Source organism: Drosophila serrata, unplaced genomic scaffold (genome assembly GCF_035046125.1).
Source record: "Drosophila serrata isolate PLE 108 unplaced genomic scaffold, ASM3504612v1 contig_275, whole genome shotgun sequence".
Classification (NCBI taxonomy): domain Eukaryota; kingdom Metazoa; phylum Arthropoda; class Insecta; order Diptera; family Drosophilidae; genus Drosophila; species Drosophila serrata.
The window spans coordinates 4,158,517-4,176,107 of NW_028257173.1; the positions used below are offsets into that span (position 1 = coordinate 4,158,517).

Consider the following 17,591-nt stretch of genomic DNA (forward strand, 5'->3'; position numbering starts at 1 on the left):
AAAGCGCTCACAAAAATGACAACTGGGTGTTGATTATTCCCTTTTCCCTCTTGCTTCTGTTGCGAGCTTATACAAAATATTTAGGCTTATTAATAATAATGCAATTACGCATAAAAATGTTTTAATTTATTTCAATTAAGCGTTAATTAAGACCCCGTTTGTTGTTGCTTTTTTCTGTGTGAGTTTTATTGCTTTTGAGTTTGTATTTTGTTTAATGTGCGCGTGGAAGTGAAAATGCAAAGCAGTTGGTGTCAGTGTGACAGCTAACCGAGGGCAGATTGAGCAGTTTGGTTAATAGATTAATTATATTTTAAAATTAGAAATAACTACCTGAAAGTTATAAGAATTTTGTGGCCAAGTTTGGTAGCTCTTGCTCTTATAGTCTCTGAGATCTAACCTTTGATATATCGAATCATAAAAATTCGATTTTTGAATTAAAATATCAGTATTAATACATTTTAAGCGGGAATTATTGTAATTGAAATAATATTTCTTACAATATTATATATTAATTAAATAATATTTTGCAATTTATTTCCAGCAACTGCGGCTTTCGTCCCGTTCTCAGCGAACAGAGCGCCGTGGCAGCTGCGGCGGCGGCAGCGGCGGCCCAGCGCAGCGCCAATCATCCGCCGCTCTTCCTGCCGCCACACCTGGCCGCCCAGTTCAGCCATCAGCCGCTATTTCCGGGCCTCAAAGGTGAGTGCCATCAGTCAATCAATCAATCAATCTGAAATCAGTCAAGAAAATCAAACCAAACCACTTTCATCTAATCAAATTAACTGCTAAGGCGGAGCAGCAGCTGCTTCGTTGTACAGCAAAATCGAATTGAAATCAATTTTCTATAATTATTTATTTATTTAAAATGTAAAGCTTATAAATATTGTGTACACAGGTGAACAAGTAAGTGGGGAGTACACAATTAATTAAATTAAATAAATATATATTTCTTATTCGCATTTCGAATTGATTTAAATTGCTTTAAGCTTTTGAATTGGTTTTAATTTGGTACTTAAAATTCTTAATAAAAAGCATATAAATTAATCTTTTGATTATTCATGTTTTGTGTGTTTCAGGTGTTTCGCCCTTCCAGAGTTTGTGCTCTTGCTGCTCCCTTAAGCCGCCGCCGCCCCATAGCTCCTCCTCATCCTCCTCGGTGGTGGCCCCGCTGAGCATACCGGTGAGCAGCAGCTCGGCGGCCAGTTCGCCGGAATCTCCCAAGTCCTCCGGCCATGATCCGCGATCCAATTCGGTGGCCGAACTGCGCCGGAAGGCGCAGGAGCATTCCGCTGCACTGCTTCAATCGCTGCATGCAGCGGCTGCCGCGGGTCTGGCCTTTCCGGGCCTTCATCTGCCGCCGCTCTCCTTTGCCCATCACCATCCGGCCCTGGCGCAGCATGGGGTTAATCACAATAACAACAACACGCTGCGGATGAAGCACGAGGCCCAGGATATGACAATGAATGGCCTGGGTCCAGGATCGGGAGGTGTTTCCATGTCCAGCGGCAGCTCATCGGCGGCTCTCTTGGACCTGGCCGAATCGGCGGTGGCATATCAGCAGCAACAGCAGCAGTTGCAGTTGCAGCAACAGCAGCACCAACATGCCACACTCTCGCCACCCACCACGCCCACCCAGCAGGCTTCGGGGGGTGTGGCAGGAGCTGAGGACTCGCCAGGATCATCGTCGGGAGGTCAAGGAGCAGCAGGTTCATCCAGTGCCTTGAATGGCAATGCGACGGCGGGGGTGGCAACCAAAAGTGAATCATTTTAATTAGAGGCAAATACGTGCAATTAAAATTAAAAGAGGTCTTCATTTGGTATTTAATTTCACAGATTTATTTCCATAACAAAATTAGATTTCAAAATCAGATTTTAATGCTAATTAATTCAAGTAATTAAAGCTCTCTCAAGTGAAGAGAAAAAACTTCGCTTTCATCAGTTTTCTTTTGGCAAAGATGAAATTTTAATTTTATTTAAGGCTTGAGAAAACTCTTTTTGTGAAAGCTAAATTTCTAAAATATTGCTTATTTTTTGCTTGCTTGTCTATAAGTATTTCCAAAATAATGAATACTGGAAATCTGTGAAAATAAATATTCCAAACAAGCCTGTATAAAAAAACAAACCGATTCAAAACTTAAGTAACTAGCCTAAACGTAAGTATAACTTTAAATTAAACAAGTAAAAATTACCATAAACAAGCAAAACATATAAAAAAAGAAATATTTAAAAAAAGAATAAGACAGCACTTTAAACAATATATTGTATTAGAAATATAGTTAGTGAGAGAAGATAAGAGCCACGCAAAGATAACCCCTGATCTAACTGAACTTAATCAGCAAAGGCAGTCGAAGACGATTCGAATGCTTAAACAATATCAATTAACACTCATATGCATATGAACAATATATACAAAAAACTAATAACAAATATATATATATATATAAATATAAAGAAATAATAAACACACAATATATATAAATATATAGAGATAGCTAACAAATATATACATATATATAGCCTAGCCTAATCACACACTGAATCGGACACTAATAACTACAGTAAGCGTCACTACCAATATGAATTAAATTTAAACAAGTTAATAAAGAAATCAATAAAGATGATCACATTAGGATAACAAAAACTGCAATTTTATTTATAACATATTACGTTTTTTATTATTTAATTTTACAATTTGCAGGCCTGCTCGCATTCTTTCTTAGTGTTGAAATTATTTGAGTTTCCTTGGCAGCCATTGAAAAAGAAGTCAACGCACTCGTTCGTGTCCCGTCTATATGTATATTTCTGGAGACGACCACGGCAAGGTCCACCCGCATATCCAAACTCCTCTCCACAGATTGCTAAAATAAAAAAAAAAGGGGTTTATTAAATTTAAGTTCATGTGAGGAAACAAAATCAATTAAAACTGGGTACAATTTTGGATTCATATTCATATTTATATAGCAAATTAAATATATTAACAAAGAAAGTATTCTGAAATCGTTATAATATGAGCTTTTGATTTAATTTATTTTTAAACTATAGTATAATTTAGATTTCTGTATATAAAAACTGGACTGATTATGATTTTTAAGAACAGGAATGATTTTATAATGTAATTTTATATTTTTGTTTTGAATACTCACGACTCTTAAGCTGGGCCAAAGCAACGCCCATCAGGCAGCAGAGAAGAGCAAAGACCGCAAAGTATTTCATATTGATTTTATATCGATTTTATATGGAGATCTCAGGTACGGCGACTTACTGACCGTTTGACTGAAACAAAACTGAGCATCGATCGCAGATGCTTCGAGCGTTATATAGGCCCAAAACCGGATCCCTTATCAGCGTAACCGATGAGGGTCAAAAGCGCGATTTCTGTTTGAGCTATACATATATATGTATAAATATTTGCCTTTTTTTTGCATTTGGATCAGTGACAACAACAACAAACCTTGAAAACTATACAGAAGTTTATTTTGTTTTTAATTTCACAATTTGTATACTTTAAACTTTTTGCAAAAACAAGCAGCTGGACAGCCGGTTTGTTTGTTTGGCTCTTTGGTTTACCAAAGTGTTTTGTTTTTATTTCTGAGTAGGTTTTTCCCGATTGTTTCAGTCCTTGCAGGCCTTTTCGCACTCAATTTGGGAGGAGAACTGATTGGAATTTCCACCGCAGCCGCCATAAATGAACTCGGAGCAGGCGTTCTTTGTGGCATCATAGGTCCAGGCCGGCATGAAAGCCATGCAAGAAGCCGTATCCTGTTCCATGCCCGCCATCGCAGGCCTTTGGCTGCACATCTCTGGTGGTGCAGGGGCTTATATCCATATAGATTTCCGATTTTGTATCCCAAAATGCTCACTTACCCGGCTTGGCCGTCCCCTGGCTGGCGGAGAGTGTCAGCAGCAAGGCAATGGCAGCGGCAATTCCAAGATACTTCATTTCTTCTCTAGCAAACACCAGTGAAACTCTGAGTATCGGTCCTTGGCCACATCATCACTTTATAGGAGAGTACATATAGATGTATAGATGGACACAAATGCCACTATCTTATCTAGCACTGGTCACTGGGGTGTGACGTCTTGCAGAGAAGGAAGAAAATTGGCTGAGATGATAAGAGCATGTGACCCAAAGCTCGGTTTGTGGAATTAAATAAAAAAAATATATATATAGAAATAAATACTAGACAAAAAATGATACCATTAAGATTTCATCTTTGTATACCCTTGCAGGGTATTTTAAATGTATTAAGAAGTTTGCAACGCAGTAAAAGATTTATTTTTTGCCCTATCAAATATATACATAAAATAAATGAAATTAAATATAGTAAAGGGTAGTAGTAGTTAAATTAGTAATAGCTTTTTAATAATAATAATTTTTGAAGTTTTAAAATACTAACAGTTTTAAATACTAAAAATACACCAGTGCGTATACGTAATATTTTCGAACTCTGCAAAAAAAATTACGTATACGCACTGGTGTATTTTTAATATTTAAAACTATTAGTATTTTAAAACTTCAAATACACATGCACTTCAAATACCCATTAGTGTTTATAAACTTAAGAAAAAAATAGTTAACCACCAAAAAGAAATACTATTAACTATTAATTCTGTTCATGTAGCTATTAATATAATATGAAAAAATTTTCTTAATAATACCCTGCAAGGCTATGAAATGACACATTCGCCTGCAGCTGGACTAAGATTTTATACATAAAGACAAGCCACATGCCTTCTTTCATTATACTTATTTTAATACTGTCTGTGTAAATATAATTAATCTATAAAAATTGCTAGATTAGTAGAACGTAATTTAGAATAAAGACTAGCTAGGGAAAATGCGTGTTCTGCCTTCAAATTCGTATTTGAAATATTTGAAGTACGTTCAACACAATCACAAGTTGAGAATATTGACAGAAGGTTAATAAAGTTTATATTTAAATATTTTTATACACCTGCAGGGAATTATAATTTTAGTCAGAAGTTTGCAACGTATTAAAGGCATATATACCATATTAAGTGAATACATTTTTTATTAGACGAATACAATGCAAAACTATGAGCTTAAAACATTAAACATGTATCGGATAATATTGTTATGGCAGTGAATAGCTTTCTCCCCCTCTCTCTCTCTCGCTCTCTCTCACTCTACCTCAATATATTCGATATGTCCATCCCTCTTTGTGCATTTCAAGAGTTACCTCTTGCTCTCTATCTCTCTCTCTCTCTCTATGTATCTCTAGTGAAAGCGCTTTCTCTCTCGCTCTCACTCTGTGCTCCTTACTCGGTGACTATAAATACGGACACTGCTGTCGCTCTGACCTCATTCTGTCCGCGGCCTCCCCACTGTTTACATCTGTGGTGATAGTGATAGTGATAGTGATTACACCTTAAATATCACCTGACCAGTGGAATACATCTGGATAAACAGGAAGAAGCTCAAGCTTTGACTTCGGTAAGTCTTGACCATGACAATTAAATTTGTGTAGATTTTTTATATGCATTTATTTATTTGTATAAAATGTTCCTTTTCACAATATTTGTCTTTTATTCCAAACACTGCTTTTCACAATTTTCTTTTGAATCAAAACGATTGTCATTTCCTCCGCAGCCGCCGTAGATAAATTCGATGCACTCTCCATTATTGAAATCATATGTCCAGCTGGGTATATAGGCTTCACAGGAGATTCTACCATCACCATTGCGGGAATGAGGAAGACCGCAGAGTTCTAGGAAATTCAACATTTATCCAATAATAGAAAATATATCAATAAAATTAAAAACCTACGATTTTTTAAAGCCCAAGAATTTGCCACAAAAGCAGCAACTATAGCCAGAAAAATCAGCAGCTTCATTGCGATAATTTAATTTTTTAGAACTTTCAGCTGTCAGCGTTAAGAGCAAACTGATGCTAGAACACTCACTGTCATGCGGCTTATAATAAATGAAGTTCTGAGCTTATCGGCAAGACCTTGGTGTTGAATTTGAATAGTAAATCGATTGTAAATACGGCTGGGGAATCTCCACAAAAAATCGCACCGATTGGTGTAAATATTTATGCCAGTTTGCTGGCAAATAAAGCTATTTATTTACCTTTACCGGCTTGTGTTTCCTTTGGCTTTGAGTTCCCAGAACTCATACTTATTGTTTGCTACGCGCCGGGAAAGCCCCTTGTTGTACGTATTATGAAGATTATTAAATAGCAGAAACAATGGGCACACGACCAGAAAAGTGTTGAAATTGTATTTTGATGTCGTTAATGATATTGAAAGGGAAACAACCCGCACTAATAACTCAAAGCGTGACACAATTGCTTTACAAAATAAACAATTCACTTGCCATATTTATGAATCACAAAAAGCATCATTACAGTCTCACGATTTTGGTATTCTCTCCTCCCATTAAATCATTTGAAATGGCTCACAAATTAATTAATTACAACCTGCTGAAACTATAAATTTAATTCCAATCACATTTCCTTAAAATTTCAGTTCTGAGGTAAAATAAATAATTGTTTTAGTTTTATAGTGGCAGTAAAAAGCTGACGGAAAATGGCAGTAAAAGTTGTTATTATCATTACAAAAAAATGAAAAACAAACCAAGCACTCATCTTATTTGCTGGGAGTATTTTATTATAAAATATTATTTTCAAAAAGGTTTCACATATGTATATCGAAGATCGGTCCATTTATTCCTTGCACTTGGCTTCGCATTCCTCCAAGGATACGAATCTGTTCTCATTGCCACCGCAGCCGCCGTAATTGAAGCTCTGGCAGGAATTACTATCGGGATGGTAGCTGTGTCTTTGCATAAAAGCACCACACCTAATACGACCATTTCCATCGGCAGCTGGCGGCAGACCACAGACAGCTAATGGAGATTAAATTGCATTAGAATTTAATTTTATTCACTTTCTGGTATTTCTACTCACGATCCTTGAGGCCGAATGCAACTCCCAGAAGAGCAAAGACCACCACACAGACAACAGCAATGAATTTCATTTTGATTTAGTTTCTTTTTTTTGTTAAACACTATAGATATTCCTACAGCTGCCGTGGAACGACTAATGCTGATCAGAAAAATAACACTGGATTATATACGGCTAACTTGCCGGTCTGCTCGAGTTGGGAAGTACAAGTCGCCCTCGTCTCCCGGAGCTTATCTATGTTTTCATGAACCCACAGTTCATTAACAAGTGCTCGTGAAATTGGTAAATAAATAGAGGAGACGATTTCGCATTTATGTACTCGAGACGAGGTGGTGGGTATGACAAACAAACCTATATACTACGTAGAACGTACTAAATTAAATCACTCTGGCTTGTTTTGGTGATTAATTTAAAGGTGGGATTTGGCGATTTTCACAGTATTTTGATTATCATTCTGATTTGATTATTAAAGTGAAAACAAGGTTTTCCAGAAAGGTTTCAAGCAGTAGTAATTATCAAAAACAAAAAAAGTATTGCTTTCAATATAATATGAAAATACCATAAGGTTTATTGAATGCAATTTTGAAAAGATACCAATTTAAATTGTAAAATAAATGATTATATTATTTATAAATGATTCCTTCAACGCTTTATAAACTACGGACTAAAATTATAATACTCAGCGAGGGTATACAAAATAATAATGTATTGACACTTAAAAATGTCGTACACTATCGAATTTTTTAGATATCGAATTTAAAGTTTAAATATTGCCAAAATAGCAAAACAGTTATTTAATTTAATTGTCTTTTGTGTCCAATAATATTAATCCGACATATTAAGCAGAAGATCGTTTCCTATATTCCAATTTTTAAATAATGATTAAATTATTTTTGTATAATGTATTTTATAGAATTTATTTAAAATTATAAACAGTAGGTATACGGAACCGTCAATAGTTTGAAATAATATAATATTATTAATGCTTGCTTTTCCTCAAATTAATATAAGAACAAAGAACAAATTGTAATCAATTAATTGTAAATTGAAACATATATATCTAAACCACTTTTATTCTTAAATTAAATCATTTATATAACATTAAGAAACAAAAGCTTCGAGTAATTCTTGCTTTTCCACTTTATTTTAAATTTATTCATACAAACAACTCTTAATTCTAACATGTTTGTCGCAGTTTTTGATCACAAATAATCCTCTAGAGTACATACTAATTCAAATAAATATAATTAAGCCTTAGTGCTCGTTTCGGTGGTCACATCCGCAGCCTGCTCTGTGGTGGTAATGGTGGAGTCCACTGATCTGCCCAGACAGGCCTGTTCGCACTGCTCCTTGGACTCGAAGTTGTTCTTGTTGCCGGCACAGCCGCCATAGACGAACTCCTCGCAGGATTGGGTATCCACATTGTAGGCGTAGCGATAGAACAGGGCAAAACAGCGTCCCGTCTCCTTGGGCTGATGGCAGTCCTCCGGCACCTTGAAGTGCCCATCCGGGACCGGCACCTGTTGGGGCTTGTCAATGGCCTGATCCTCGGGCGCCTTCTCCACCACCACATCCGAGGGTGCTCCATGGGTGAGGCCAGAGAGATCCGCCAGAAGCAGGATAGTGACAATAGTGAAACCAAATTTATAGCACATTTCGAACCCGTTGAATGACCAGAAGCGAATGATATCAGCTCTATGTGATGGCGCGGCTTAAATACTTCCCAATACCCACAGATTTACTCACGTACACTTACACCGGGTTTTTACCCACTAAATTTGTGCCTCTTTTTGTATACTTTATTTATCGGAGCGAAGTCGCCGTGTTTGCCCAACTGATTCGGTAAATCACGTCTCTGTGACGTTTCTGACGTCTATATTATCATCATGATCACCTGGCACCTGACACTGGCCAACCTTCGTTGCAGTTCAACGCACCTGTCAACCTATTCCTAAAAATGCCCCCATAAAAACAAATGTCTATAAAAATCATATTCCAACTTGTTTCCGCACTGAACGAATGGATTTTAGAGAATCCCCTCACGTTTCGGACATTAACATAATTGCCATTAAAACTATTTATTTTGCTAATTACAATTATTTTTATTATTTTTACTTTGGTTCCGCTTTTGCTTAACCATTGTTAGGTAGGTCAGTTTGTGTATAACTTTAATATTGTTTCTAAATTTGAGTAGCTCTCCCTTAATTTAATTTTTTAGCTCAATATTTGAGATACAAATAAGAGTGTGGTTGCCACAACGATGCTAATTTAACTAGTTATGGAATGATACTAGAGCAAGAAAACAGTTAGTAATATAGCTTAAATTTAAATTTAATATATTTAACAAACGAAATATATTTATTAAAACAAAGTAGAGAGAGTTCGTCTTTTGATAATAAATCGTCGAGCATTACACAAATTACATAACAAATATTTTCATAGATAATTACTTTTTGGGAAGGCAAGCCTCCTCGCAGGTCTGCTTGAATCCCCATCGATTGTCATTGCCCCGACATCCTCCGTATTTGAATTTCTCACAGGACTTTGTATCCTTGTTGTAGTAATATCTCTCCAGATTCATGCGACAAGGTCCTATCTCCAAAGGTTGCAAGCACTTGGGATCTGTAAATGATGTTGAAACATTTAAAGGGAATACATAATAAAAGTAACAAAGACTACCCTTAGAATGAGTCAATAAATGTACACTTTTTTAAACTAATATTAGCTTCGAAGGACCGTATATATTTGTTTCTTATTTACAATATAGTTTTATATATAAATTATAGCGTAATTACCTGGCTGCAATCTCTGCGGCTTTAATGTGGTGGTTGCAATCGTGGGTTTATTTCCTCCTGCGTTTCCTGGTTGTACCTGGGCCACGGTTTTCGGTTTATTATTATTATTATTATTATTATTATTATTGTTATTATTATTAGGCGTGGCCTGAGTAAGTTGCATAAGGCACAGCAACAGAAGGGCTGCGAGGCACAGAAACTGGGTCGTTTGCGGTGACATTTGTGGTGTGTGAGGAACCAACTAACACTGAGCGTTAATAATACCAATTGTAAACCGGACTGAGGGGAATTATGTTCTATATTCTATATTTCTATATTTTTTATTGAGCTGATAAGTTCATTCTCTCTCTCTCTCTCAGTGCCCATCCATGTGTGAGTTTTAGAACTTAAATTGCGTATACGACACGTTGAGCGCGAGAATAATTACCCCAATATATATGCATACAAAGCAATCAGATTAGACATAGAGAGAGGCTCTAGAAAGATGCCTATAGTGAGTTGGAATAATTAAACACCAGTCACAATTTTTGTTGTAGATTTTAGAATACACATACAGAAAATAATCATTATATCAAGAGTTTTATTGTAGTTATTTGTATATTGATTTAGTTTACCATTTTATAATTATAATTATAATTAATTATTATATTATAATTATAATTATAATTATATATTCTTAATTACGCTTTTGGGATCTTAATCAAAATTAATGATAAATTTATAAACATTAGAAAAAATACTTGAAATAATGGTTCATTTTCGGTATTTTTTTCGTTACCTCCCTTACTGTGCAGTTATGTAATTTATTTATTTTATATGTAAAATTAGACACAGATTTGGTCTTAATTAGATTTGTTTTTATAATTATACACTTTACGATTCTACCTCAAGTTATTCACTGGCAATTCTTCGAGGTGTTAGGTCCATTACTGATATGATGAACATGGTTCTATGGTTTGGATTTATTATCCTAGTTGGTCTAGTTGCAGGATTAAAAGATCGTAAGTCCCACATACCGAATTTTAATTTAATTGTTTAATAATTCGTCGTTTTTTTTTAGCAATTTGTGAACAAGAGCCTGGTTTTGTTGGTGATTGCCGTGCCGCAATGCGAAAATATACTTATTTCGCTACGAATAATACCTGTGAACGCTATATCTATGGCGGATGTGGGGGCAACGAAAATATGTTTTCCACCAGAAAAGAATGTGAGGACAGCTGCGTGGAGTAAAAATATAAATCTTATATGTATTTCACGTGAATTAAATTGATATTTTGAGTACATTCAATTCCCAACTCGCTTGAGACATGTTAATAAGATAAATATTTTTGGTGGAAAATTCTTCGAGGCTATGCGATGCATTATGTGTACAAATAAATAAATTGATAATAATATTTAAATAAATAATAGTAAGAAATAAAATGTATAGCACAGTAACAAAGTTTCCCTGTGTTACTACTACATTGAAGCATAAATAAATCCAAAATAGCATACCTTACTCCCACGAATTCCTTACTGCAACAACTTTGCATAACAAATGCCACTGTCAGGACCACGGAGACATTATTATGATTATTATCACTACGCAGGACTATGTGTGTGGGGCTCTCATTAAAATTGCATTGTGTGTGATGATGCTACATACTACAGCCATCACTGGACGGAATGGGTAAAGATCTGTAATTAGAGAGCCACATTAGGACTTCAGAATGCCCCCGGATGGCGAAGTCCAAGAAATTATGTCCAGGTGTCGGGCTCATAGTGCAAATTGAATTATCGCCCAGCGATGATGATTTAACGAAGGTATGATTCCGATGCCCAGGTACTTGAGGGGACGACTATCATTCAAAGGGCCGTTCGCTATTTATTCATTAGCTCAAACACACACACACGCTTGAGAGGGTCGAATATTTCAAGTTTGATTAAATGGCCAAAATGTGTTAGGTGGGTGTGTCAGTGAGTTTTGCGGGGTGACAATTCAGTTAACTGATTAATTTGCTTGAAATAATTGAGCGCCAGACGTTAATTGTCTTTTGCTCTTCACCTGCGTTTAATTATTACATTTTGTGACAAGTAGTTTGGGAAAACTAACATGTAAAATCAAGTATATTCCAAACTTGGAACTTACAAACTAAAAAGTATATAGGAATAATAATGAATAATAGCTTAGTCAAAGTGTTCAAAGCACACGGTCTTAGGTACAGAGACAAAACCTACACATCGTCATGAACGTTGTTAATGTTCTCCAAGCTCGTCTTTAGGTAAAGTTAATACAAAAAATAAATTAAATTAAAATATATGTTTATATAAATCAAACATCAAAAAAACAAAAATCAAAAATCGACTTAAAAAATGTACATATTAATAAATCTTAATAAGAAGGAAATTGTGAAGCATAACCTTATAACTTATATTCAATTATTATTATTAAAATAATAAAATCTTCACGAATTTTTGTCTACTTATCATAAAAAATCATTCTATTAAAAGCGAAACTGAAATTGAAACTAAAATTGAAATTGAAATTGAAATCGCGGAACACTGTTGATCTTCAATTTATACAAACACACGCGCACTTGGTACTTGATTTTAAGTACTGGCAGAGTCGAGGCTTTGTTGTTTTTGTTGTCATTGATATGCGGAACACGTTTTTTGTTGTTGCCTTTTGGCAAGTGCTTTTTACGTCACCTCCGCCAGCGTTATTTATTATAAGAGAGAGATTGCAGGGTATACTGTCACGCCGACGGGGAGTTACTCTTCTCCCGAGCAGATTAAGACACTTCCAAAGCATTCTATATTCTCCGAGATATTACACTAAAATATGGCGAACATCATTTATAATATCATTATATTCATATCTCTTTTATTTTTTGAAATATCCATAAATATAGAATTTGATTTCGATTGATATTGATATTATCAAAATCAAAATATCACATAAAAGATATTTATATTTAGAATAATATTTCTTGGATTATATAGCTCTGATATCGTTTTATCTATAAAAAAAATCTAGACAAAATATTGACACATTATCGATGCATAGATTTTCTACTAATCCCACTTGCTATTTGACAGATGGAAATTAATTATTGATCCTTGTTTAAGTCTAAACCCCCAATTAATTGCACAAATTGCACGCTTAGAAACCCAATTTAAATAGTGCCATAATTAGCTCCAAAGAGAGCAGACAAATTTGATTAGTTAGTTAGGTAACCCGTTAGTTGTTATGGTCCAAGCTATAAGCCACAAGGCTGCTAACTTGGTCAATGTTGAATATTGGCAGAAAAACAGAAAACATAAAACGAGTATTCGAGCATTTGAAGGCATTTGTAAACACAGAAAGAGAGACAGGTCTACCGCCGGCTCAGTGAGTTGTTAACCCAAGAACGTGACGGTCGATTGATCGAGCAGGTGTAGCAGCAGGTGAATGACTAACCATTGGATTTCCCATGATGCCAGCGGCTACCAAATGGCAGTGGTTCCTGCTCCTTAGCCTTTTCCTACTGATGCTGCTACTGATCCCGCAGGAAACCGGCGCGGCCTCCAAGCGAGGTACATGTATCCCTAGATATATATCTAAGTCTAGAATTATCAGTAAATAGTGGGTTTCATTTGCAGTAAAACTATGCCTTCAGCCGACAATCAGTGGGCGGTGCTTTGGCCATGTGGAGAGCTTCGCCTACAATCCCCTCAGGCGGCACTGCGAGCCCTTCATCTACGGCGGATGTGGCGGCAACGATAATCGCTTCACCACCAAAGCCGAGTGCGAGTTTAACTGTCGCGATATTTGAAAATGTCAACGGCTTGAAAACTTATATGTATATAGTAGTACCAGGCAGAAATTGTAAAGCTTCTATGTCGTATATAAAATCATATACATGAACTATAATTATTAATTATATATATTTCATGTCATTACATTTTGGTGAATTTCTTCTTTATATTTCTTGACATCAAATAATTACTTTAGGACTGCAATTAGGTTAATGTGTTGATAAGAAAAAAATTTGTTCTGCCCAAGATAGCTAGATCGACTTGGCTGTCGATGCTGATCAAGAATATATATGATTTATAGGGTCGGAAATGACTCCTTTATAGCGTTACGAGCTGCTGATTAAAATACCCTTGTAGAGGTATACAAATGATATAAAAAAACGGAGCAACTAAATCTTTAAATATTATATATTATAATTTAAGCCTAACTTGACTTATTTAAAATCATTAAACAATAAAGTCCAAGCTTAACATGCTGTCGCAGCTGAGGGAAACACACCCTCGCGAAATGAACAACAAAGTCCTCTCATTATGTTTATGTTTCATATTTTATATGTAAATATTTTCAATGCGTGGTCTCGTTGGCCTTTGTCCGATTGCGACGCTTCACGTGCCGCGCATTGTTGCAGATCTTCTCACAGTCCTCCAGACTCTGGAAGTGCCTCTTGTTACTGCACCCTATATAGCGACATTTCTGCGTCTCCGGATCGTAGTATATATTCACTGTGCTGGGCATACAAATGCCATTGCTTGTGCTCGGCACCGATTGGCAGAGGTCACCTGAAAATAATCCAAAATTTAAGATTATTAATGTCTTATTACTCTCTTATTATAATGTATTTAAAGCATCTTAAAGTTATTTAATTTTAAATGGAAATGGGGTTTATTTCAATCACAAATTTATAAACAAGCCATTATATTTTCCTCTGAAAATATATATGTGATTGTTGATTATCCTATTCAACTATATATAATTATTATTATTTTAAATATAGTTCAAATATATTTATAAATTAATCGTTCTTTAGGATCTTCTTTGTAATAATGGAAAATATAAGAAATCGTCATTTTGACTAAATATCTAATATAAGTACGAGTTTTAATCCTATTGGTATATGAAGCATGAATTATATATATTAAATTTGTATAGGTAAATATTGGTAAATATTGAACATTTAATTACAATTTTAACATACTTTTTTTTTATGAAATATAAAATATATTAAAAAATGAGCAAAAATAAAAATTATTTTATAATAAATGTTGATAATTATTTTTAAAATAAATCGAAGTAAGCTATTGTAAAAGTAATCTTCTTTTTATGACTTGATTTGACATTTTATTATTGAATTTATAACATACAAATGTTATAATCATCAAAATTATTAATTATTAATTTTGTTAGCACTCGAAAGTAAAGCAGGCTTTTGGTAAGTTTCCCCCTTATTTTCCATTTAAAATTCATTTAATACTCACGAACTGTGGCCTCCACGGGCACCTGTTTCTCCTGGATCATGGCCAAAATGACACAAAGCAATACCGTTATTCTCAATTGACATTGGGCCGACATTTTGTTTGGAAATACTTTCGCTATTTGCAGGGGGAATAAGGATCAGAATCTTTGTAGATTTGCGAACTGTTGCTCAAGTTGGTCAGCTTTGTATTGCAGCTGCGTCTTTCTCCCTGGCCCCGATGATGGCGATGGTGATGATGATGTCGTCAATCTGGTTCAGGACAATCGCAAATGCGCAGCAGCCGCTCGTCGCCATATATAGCTGAGGCAGTAACACGGAATGTGTCCGATTTCACACAGTCTAGTATATGGTTGATGATCTGGCCGATCTGTTGTCTGCTTTTCTTCGAATTTAATGAGTTCTTTATACCCGCCAAAGTTCAACGGCGGTGCAAGAGCCAAAAGCCGAAAAGAAGTGATTCGTTGCAGCTGCTTGGATTTTATGATGCAGATTATAGACTGTTCTCCCTTCGCTGGACTTTGTCTCTTTCGCCAGTTATTTGAAATATATATAAATATATTTAAATTATATTTTGGGGGGGCCGAAAAATGAAGTCCGATGATAGCCAGAAAAGCGAGAAAAGCCAGGGAATTTGTTCACCGCACTCTTGGTAGCCACTGACTAAACGTCGAGTTGCGAACTCGACTCGAAGCCTCGAACAAAAGGAACGCTATATGTGTAATCAGGCCTCTGTCGACGATAGCTCGGCTGCTGATTCTGATTTTGCAGAGAGAACACAAGCCTGCACTGGGAACAAAAATTAAATAAATAACCAAATCCGTAAACTAATAAAATTATTATAACAAGAAACTTGAAAACAGCAGGAAATTGCCAATGTGCCATGCTCTCATAATATAGTTCTCTACTATTTTGAATATTACTTGAGCTTCCTTAACGTTTCCAATAATATTACAACTACTTTTATTTATTTCCCCTTCTATATCTATATTAGTTAGTTCAAATATTCAAAATAAAAGCTCAGTGATCGACAGATAAGACTGGAATCGATGATGATGAAGATGCTCCGCTCGGCTCTCCTTCGCCGAGATTCCGGCTAAATCTGGCGAGTGCCTGTTGCAGAAGGCCGCGGACGAAGGGAAGAGAGCTTGCATTCCTCGCGATTATAAGGCCAACGGGACGTATACGCAACGAAGAGCGAATGCTCTCAATATATACAATACATATAAATATGTATATATTTGTAAATATAAACAAACGTTAAGCTAATCTCATTCACAAGATCTGCCTCAATGGCATTAAACATATATATTTTTATATATTATGTAATTAAGTATTTGAGGGTTTGATTAATCAGGCAAAGTTAATCAGTGTATAAAACTATTACAATTAAAAATGTTTGCAAAACCAACTATATATACATACAACTATAATTAATAATATTGAAATATAAGTAACAACTCGACAAGGAATCATATCGACTTGTTCCCAGATCGATGCAGCTTTGTAACTAACCTATAGGACTCTAGATTTCATAGAGCACCATTCCGATTATGGCACAGTGTGGGCTAGCTTCATTGTTCAACTAAGTTAGTTTATAGTCCAGCACGTTTCGATAGTGCGACAAAAGAATAACAATTACGTCATAGGTCAACGGGGCGTATGGATGGATGGATGATTGACATGCAAACAGAGATTAAGACGAGCTCCGACGCAATTTGTTTGCCGCAGTTCAGCCCAGACGCCGACGCTGATCTCCCCACCGAGCCGAGCCGACTCGAGTCGCGTCGAGTCGAGTCGAGTGTGAATAGAAACCACTCACTCCATCCATTCATTCATACATTTATTTTCTTTAGCTTATTAGTTCACATACTCCCACTTGCCACGAATACAGGTACGGACGCAGTCCGCCTGGCTACCGAAACTTTGTCCGGGGGTCAAGCGACAGGCTCCAACGGAATACTTCAGGCAGTCGAAGGAGATCGAATCGTAGTAGTAGCCCTCAATTTCGATGGTGCAAATGCCTTCAGACCTTGGCGGTTGCTTATAGCAAATAGCTAGTCATAAAATTAAAATCAGTATTATTAGTTTGTAAGAATATCCACACAGAAATAATCCTGTTAAAAACAATTGTCCTTCTCTGTGATGGAATTACTTAAGTTACTCACGCGGCATCCCGGAGCGCAAGCTCCTAGCATCTGTGCCTTGGTGTTGGAGGAGAATTAGTGACAACAGCACCGCCAGCACCAACATAACCGGCGGCGATGATAGCTTAGATCGTGGCATTTGGACGGACGGCGGGCAACTGAGTGAGCTAAGCAAAGGCGATCCGAGGAGCGAGCTCAAACCCCATCGCAAGCTCAGAGAGTGAAGGCGATAAGACGAGCTATAGTCATGGCAGATGAATCAAACTGGGTGATATGAAAACGAAATACAACAATATATACCCTACTTTACATACCGTATATATATAGTTTAATATAATATATATTTGGGGGTGTGGGAAAAAAACAAGACCTTTAAATAACAATAATTGCACGTTAAAAAGGAAAGAAAAACTACTTCGAATAATAATAAAGACGCAGCAAAAAGGAAACCCCTAATAAAATAAATAAATAA

General features: G+C 35.9%; 10 protein-coding genes and 2 long non-coding RNA genes across 13 annotated transcripts in view; 4 read left to right on the forward strand and 8 right to left on the reverse strand.

Annotated features, from left to right (window-relative positions):
- The window catches only part of Drgx (Dorsal root ganglia homeobox), a 43,940-nt gene extending 41,299 nt beyond the window's left edge, over positions 1 to 2,641 (forward strand). For both annotated transcript variants that reach the window (XM_086834860.1, XM_020956931.2), the window contains exons 7-8: positions 542 to 699; positions 1,077 to 2,641. In XM_086834860.1, coding sequence (XP_086690986.1) covers positions 542 to 699; positions 1,077 to 1,771 — 853 coding nt within the window. In that variant the 3' untranslated portion in view covers positions 1,772 to 2,641. The remainder of the gene's footprint in view (positions 1 to 541; positions 700 to 1,076) is intronic.
- LOC110187590 (trypsin inhibitor) lies at positions 2,627 to 3,290 on the reverse strand. The gene is made up of 2 exons (XM_020956975.2): positions 3,144 to 3,290; positions 2,627 to 2,858 (listed from the first exon to the last, which is right to left on the reverse strand). The coding sequence occupies exons 1-2, from the start codon at positions 3,211 to 3,213 to the stop codon at positions 2,686 to 2,688; spliced, it is 243 nt and encodes an 80-aa protein (XP_020812634.1). The 5' UTR covers positions 3,214 to 3,290; the 3' UTR covers positions 2,627 to 2,685.
- Positions 3,291 to 3,452: 162 nt separating this feature from the next.
- Positions 3,453 to 4,147, reverse strand: LOC110187581 (kunitz-type serine protease inhibitor PPTI). The gene is made up of 2 exons (XM_086834863.1): positions 3,865 to 4,147; positions 3,453 to 3,800 (listed from the first exon to the last, which is right to left on the reverse strand). Exons 1-2 carry the CDS (start codon positions 3,938 to 3,940, stop codon positions 3,613 to 3,615), a joined length of 264 nt encoding a protein of 87 aa, XP_086690989.1. The 5' UTR covers positions 3,941 to 4,147; the 3' UTR covers positions 3,453 to 3,612.
- A 1,174-nt stretch (positions 4,148 to 5,321) lies between these two features.
- On the forward strand, positions 5,322 to 6,098 carry LOC147643423 (uncharacterized). The gene is made up of 2 exons (XR_015272156.1): positions 5,322 to 5,455; positions 5,612 to 6,098. It is a non-coding gene; the product is annotated as an uncharacterized LOC147643423 (long non-coding RNA).
- LOC110187582 (male accessory gland serine protease inhibitor-like) lies at positions 5,487 to 5,925 on the reverse strand. The gene is made up of 2 exons (XM_086834866.1): positions 5,789 to 5,925; positions 5,487 to 5,729 (listed from the first exon to the last, which is right to left on the reverse strand). The coding sequence occupies exons 1-2, from the start codon at positions 5,853 to 5,855 to the stop codon at positions 5,548 to 5,550; spliced, it is 249 nt and encodes an 82-aa protein (XP_086690992.1). The 5' UTR covers positions 5,856 to 5,925; the 3' UTR covers positions 5,487 to 5,547.
- A 513-nt stretch (positions 6,099 to 6,611) lies between the features above and the next one.
- LOC110187587 (male accessory gland serine protease inhibitor-like) lies at positions 6,612 to 7,039 on the reverse strand. Its single transcript, XM_086834865.1, has 2 exons — positions 6,932 to 7,039; positions 6,612 to 6,870 (listed from the first exon to the last, which is right to left on the reverse strand). Exons 1-2 carry the CDS (start codon positions 6,999 to 7,001, stop codon positions 6,689 to 6,691), a joined length of 252 nt encoding a protein of 83 aa, XP_086690991.1. The 5' UTR covers positions 7,002 to 7,039; the 3' UTR covers positions 6,612 to 6,688.
- A 1,021-nt stretch (positions 7,040 to 8,060) lies between these two features.
- Positions 8,061 to 8,980, reverse strand: LOC110187575 (kappaPI-actitoxin-Avd3e). The gene has a single exon (XM_020956962.2). It carries the CDS (start codon positions 8,581 to 8,583, stop codon positions 8,176 to 8,178), a length of 408 nt encoding a protein of 135 aa, XP_020812621.2. The 5' UTR covers positions 8,584 to 8,980; the 3' UTR covers positions 8,061 to 8,175.
- Positions 8,981 to 9,241: 261 nt separating this feature from the next.
- On the reverse strand, positions 9,242 to 10,168 carry LOC110187583 (carboxypeptidase inhibitor SmCI). Its single transcript, XM_020956970.2, has 2 exons — positions 9,724 to 10,168; positions 9,242 to 9,550 (listed from the first exon to the last, which is right to left on the reverse strand). The coding sequence occupies exons 1-2, from the start codon at positions 9,941 to 9,943 to the stop codon at positions 9,375 to 9,377; spliced, it is 396 nt and encodes a 131-aa protein (XP_020812629.2). The 5' UTR covers positions 9,944 to 10,168; the 3' UTR covers positions 9,242 to 9,374.
- A 71-nt stretch (positions 10,169 to 10,239) lies between these two features.
- On the forward strand, positions 10,240 to 11,221 carry LOC110187586 (uncharacterized). The gene is made up of 2 exons (XR_015272155.1): positions 10,240 to 10,724; positions 10,784 to 11,221. It is a non-coding gene; the product is annotated as an uncharacterized LOC110187586 (long non-coding RNA).
- A 1,808-nt stretch (positions 11,222 to 13,029) lies between these two features.
- Positions 13,030 to 13,646, forward strand: LOC110187585 (kunitz-type serine protease inhibitor). The gene is made up of 2 exons (XM_020956972.2): positions 13,030 to 13,278; positions 13,345 to 13,646. The coding sequence occupies exons 1-2, from the start codon at positions 13,176 to 13,178 to the stop codon at positions 13,515 to 13,517; spliced, it is 276 nt and encodes a 91-aa protein (XP_020812631.2). The 5' UTR covers positions 13,030 to 13,175; the 3' UTR covers positions 13,518 to 13,646.
- LOC110187584 (uncharacterized) lies at positions 13,585 to 16,559 on the reverse strand. Its single transcript, XM_020956971.2, has 3 exons — positions 16,488 to 16,559; positions 14,977 to 15,761; positions 13,585 to 14,280 (listed from the first exon to the last, which is right to left on the reverse strand). The coding sequence occupies exons 2-3, from the start codon at positions 15,068 to 15,070 to the stop codon at positions 14,066 to 14,068; spliced, it is 309 nt and encodes a 102-aa protein (XP_020812630.2). The 5' UTR covers positions 15,071 to 15,761; positions 16,488 to 16,559; the 3' UTR covers positions 13,585 to 14,065.
- A 239-nt stretch (positions 16,560 to 16,798) lies between these two features.
- On the reverse strand, positions 16,799 to 17,280 carry LOC110187591 (protease inhibitor 1). Its single transcript, XM_020956976.2, has 2 exons — positions 17,141 to 17,280; positions 16,799 to 17,029 (listed from the first exon to the last, which is right to left on the reverse strand). Exons 1-2 carry the CDS (start codon positions 17,256 to 17,258, stop codon positions 16,833 to 16,835), a joined length of 315 nt encoding a protein of 104 aa, XP_020812635.1. The 5' UTR covers positions 17,259 to 17,280; the 3' UTR covers positions 16,799 to 16,832.
- Between the last annotated feature and the right edge of the window lie 311 nt (positions 17,281 to 17,591).

Excerpts from the sequence above, each read along its gene's own strand:
- LOC110187590 (XM_020956975.2), bottom strand. The coding sequence starts at position 3,213 with ATGAAATACTTTGCGGTCTTTGCTCTTCTCTGCTGCCTGATGGGCGTT. Across the intron at positions 2,859-3,143 it reads TTTGGCCCAGCTTAAGAGTC|CAATCTGTGGAGAGGAGTTT; the intron begins GTGAGTATTCAA and ends TTTTTATTTTAG.
- LOC110187581 (XM_086834863.1), bottom strand. The coding sequence starts at position 3,940 with ATGAAGTATCTTGGAATTGCCGCTGCCATTGCCTTGCTGCTGACACTC. Across the intron at positions 3,801-3,864 it reads CCAGGGGACGGCCAAGCCGG|AGATGTGCAGCCAAAGGCCT; the intron begins GTAAGTGAGCAT and ends CTGCACCACCAG.
- LOC110187582 (XM_086834866.1), bottom strand. The coding sequence starts at position 5,855 with ATGAAGCTGCTGATTTTTCTGGCTATAGTTGCTGCTTTTGTGGCAAAT. Across the intron at positions 5,730-5,788 it reads TTCTTGGGCTTTAAAAAATC|AACTCTGCGGTCTTCCTCAT; the intron begins GTAGGTTTTTAA and ends TGAATTTCCTAG.
- LOC110187587 (XM_086834865.1), bottom strand. The coding sequence starts at position 7,001 with ATGAAATTCATTGCTGTTGTCTGTGTGGTGGTCTTTGCTCTTCTGGGA. Across the intron at positions 6,871-6,931 it reads TGCATTCGGCCTCAAGGATC|CTGTCTGTGGTCTGCCGCCA; the intron begins GTGAGTAGAAAT and ends AATCTCCATTAG.
- LOC110187575 (XM_020956962.2), bottom strand. The coding sequence starts at position 8,583 with ATGTGCTATAAATTTGGTTTCACTATTGTCACTATCCTGCTTCTGGCG.
- LOC110187583 (XM_020956970.2), bottom strand. The coding sequence starts at position 9,943 with ATGTCACCGCAAACGACCCAGTTTCTGTGCCTCGCAGCCCTTCTGTTG. Across the intron at positions 9,551-9,723 it reads GCCGCAGAGATTGCAGCCAG|ATCCCAAGTGCTTGCAACCT; the intron begins GTAATTACGCTA and ends CATCATTTACAG.
- LOC110187585 (XM_020956972.2), top strand. The coding sequence starts at position 13,176 with ATGATGCCAGCGGCTACCAAATGGCAGTGGTTCCTGCTCCTTAGCCTT. Across the intron at positions 13,279-13,344 it reads CGGCGCGGCCTCCAAGCGAG|TAAAACTATGCCTTCAGCCG; the intron begins GTACATGTATCC and ends TTTCATTTGCAG.
- LOC110187584 (XM_020956971.2), bottom strand. The coding sequence starts at position 15,070 with ATGTCGGCCCAATGTCAATTGAGAATAACGGTATTGCTTTGTGTCATT. Across the intron at positions 14,281-14,976 it reads GCCCGTGGAGGCCACAGTTC|GTGACCTCTGCCAATCGGTG; the intron begins GTGAGTATTAAA and ends GATTATTTTCAG.
- LOC110187591 (XM_020956976.2), bottom strand. The coding sequence starts at position 17,258 with ATGCCACGATCTAAGCTATCATCGCCGCCGGTTATGTTGGTGCTGGCG. Across the intron at positions 17,030-17,140 it reads CTTGCGCTCCGGGATGCCGC|CTATTTGCTATAAGCAACCG; the intron begins GTGAGTAACTTA and ends TTTTATGACTAG.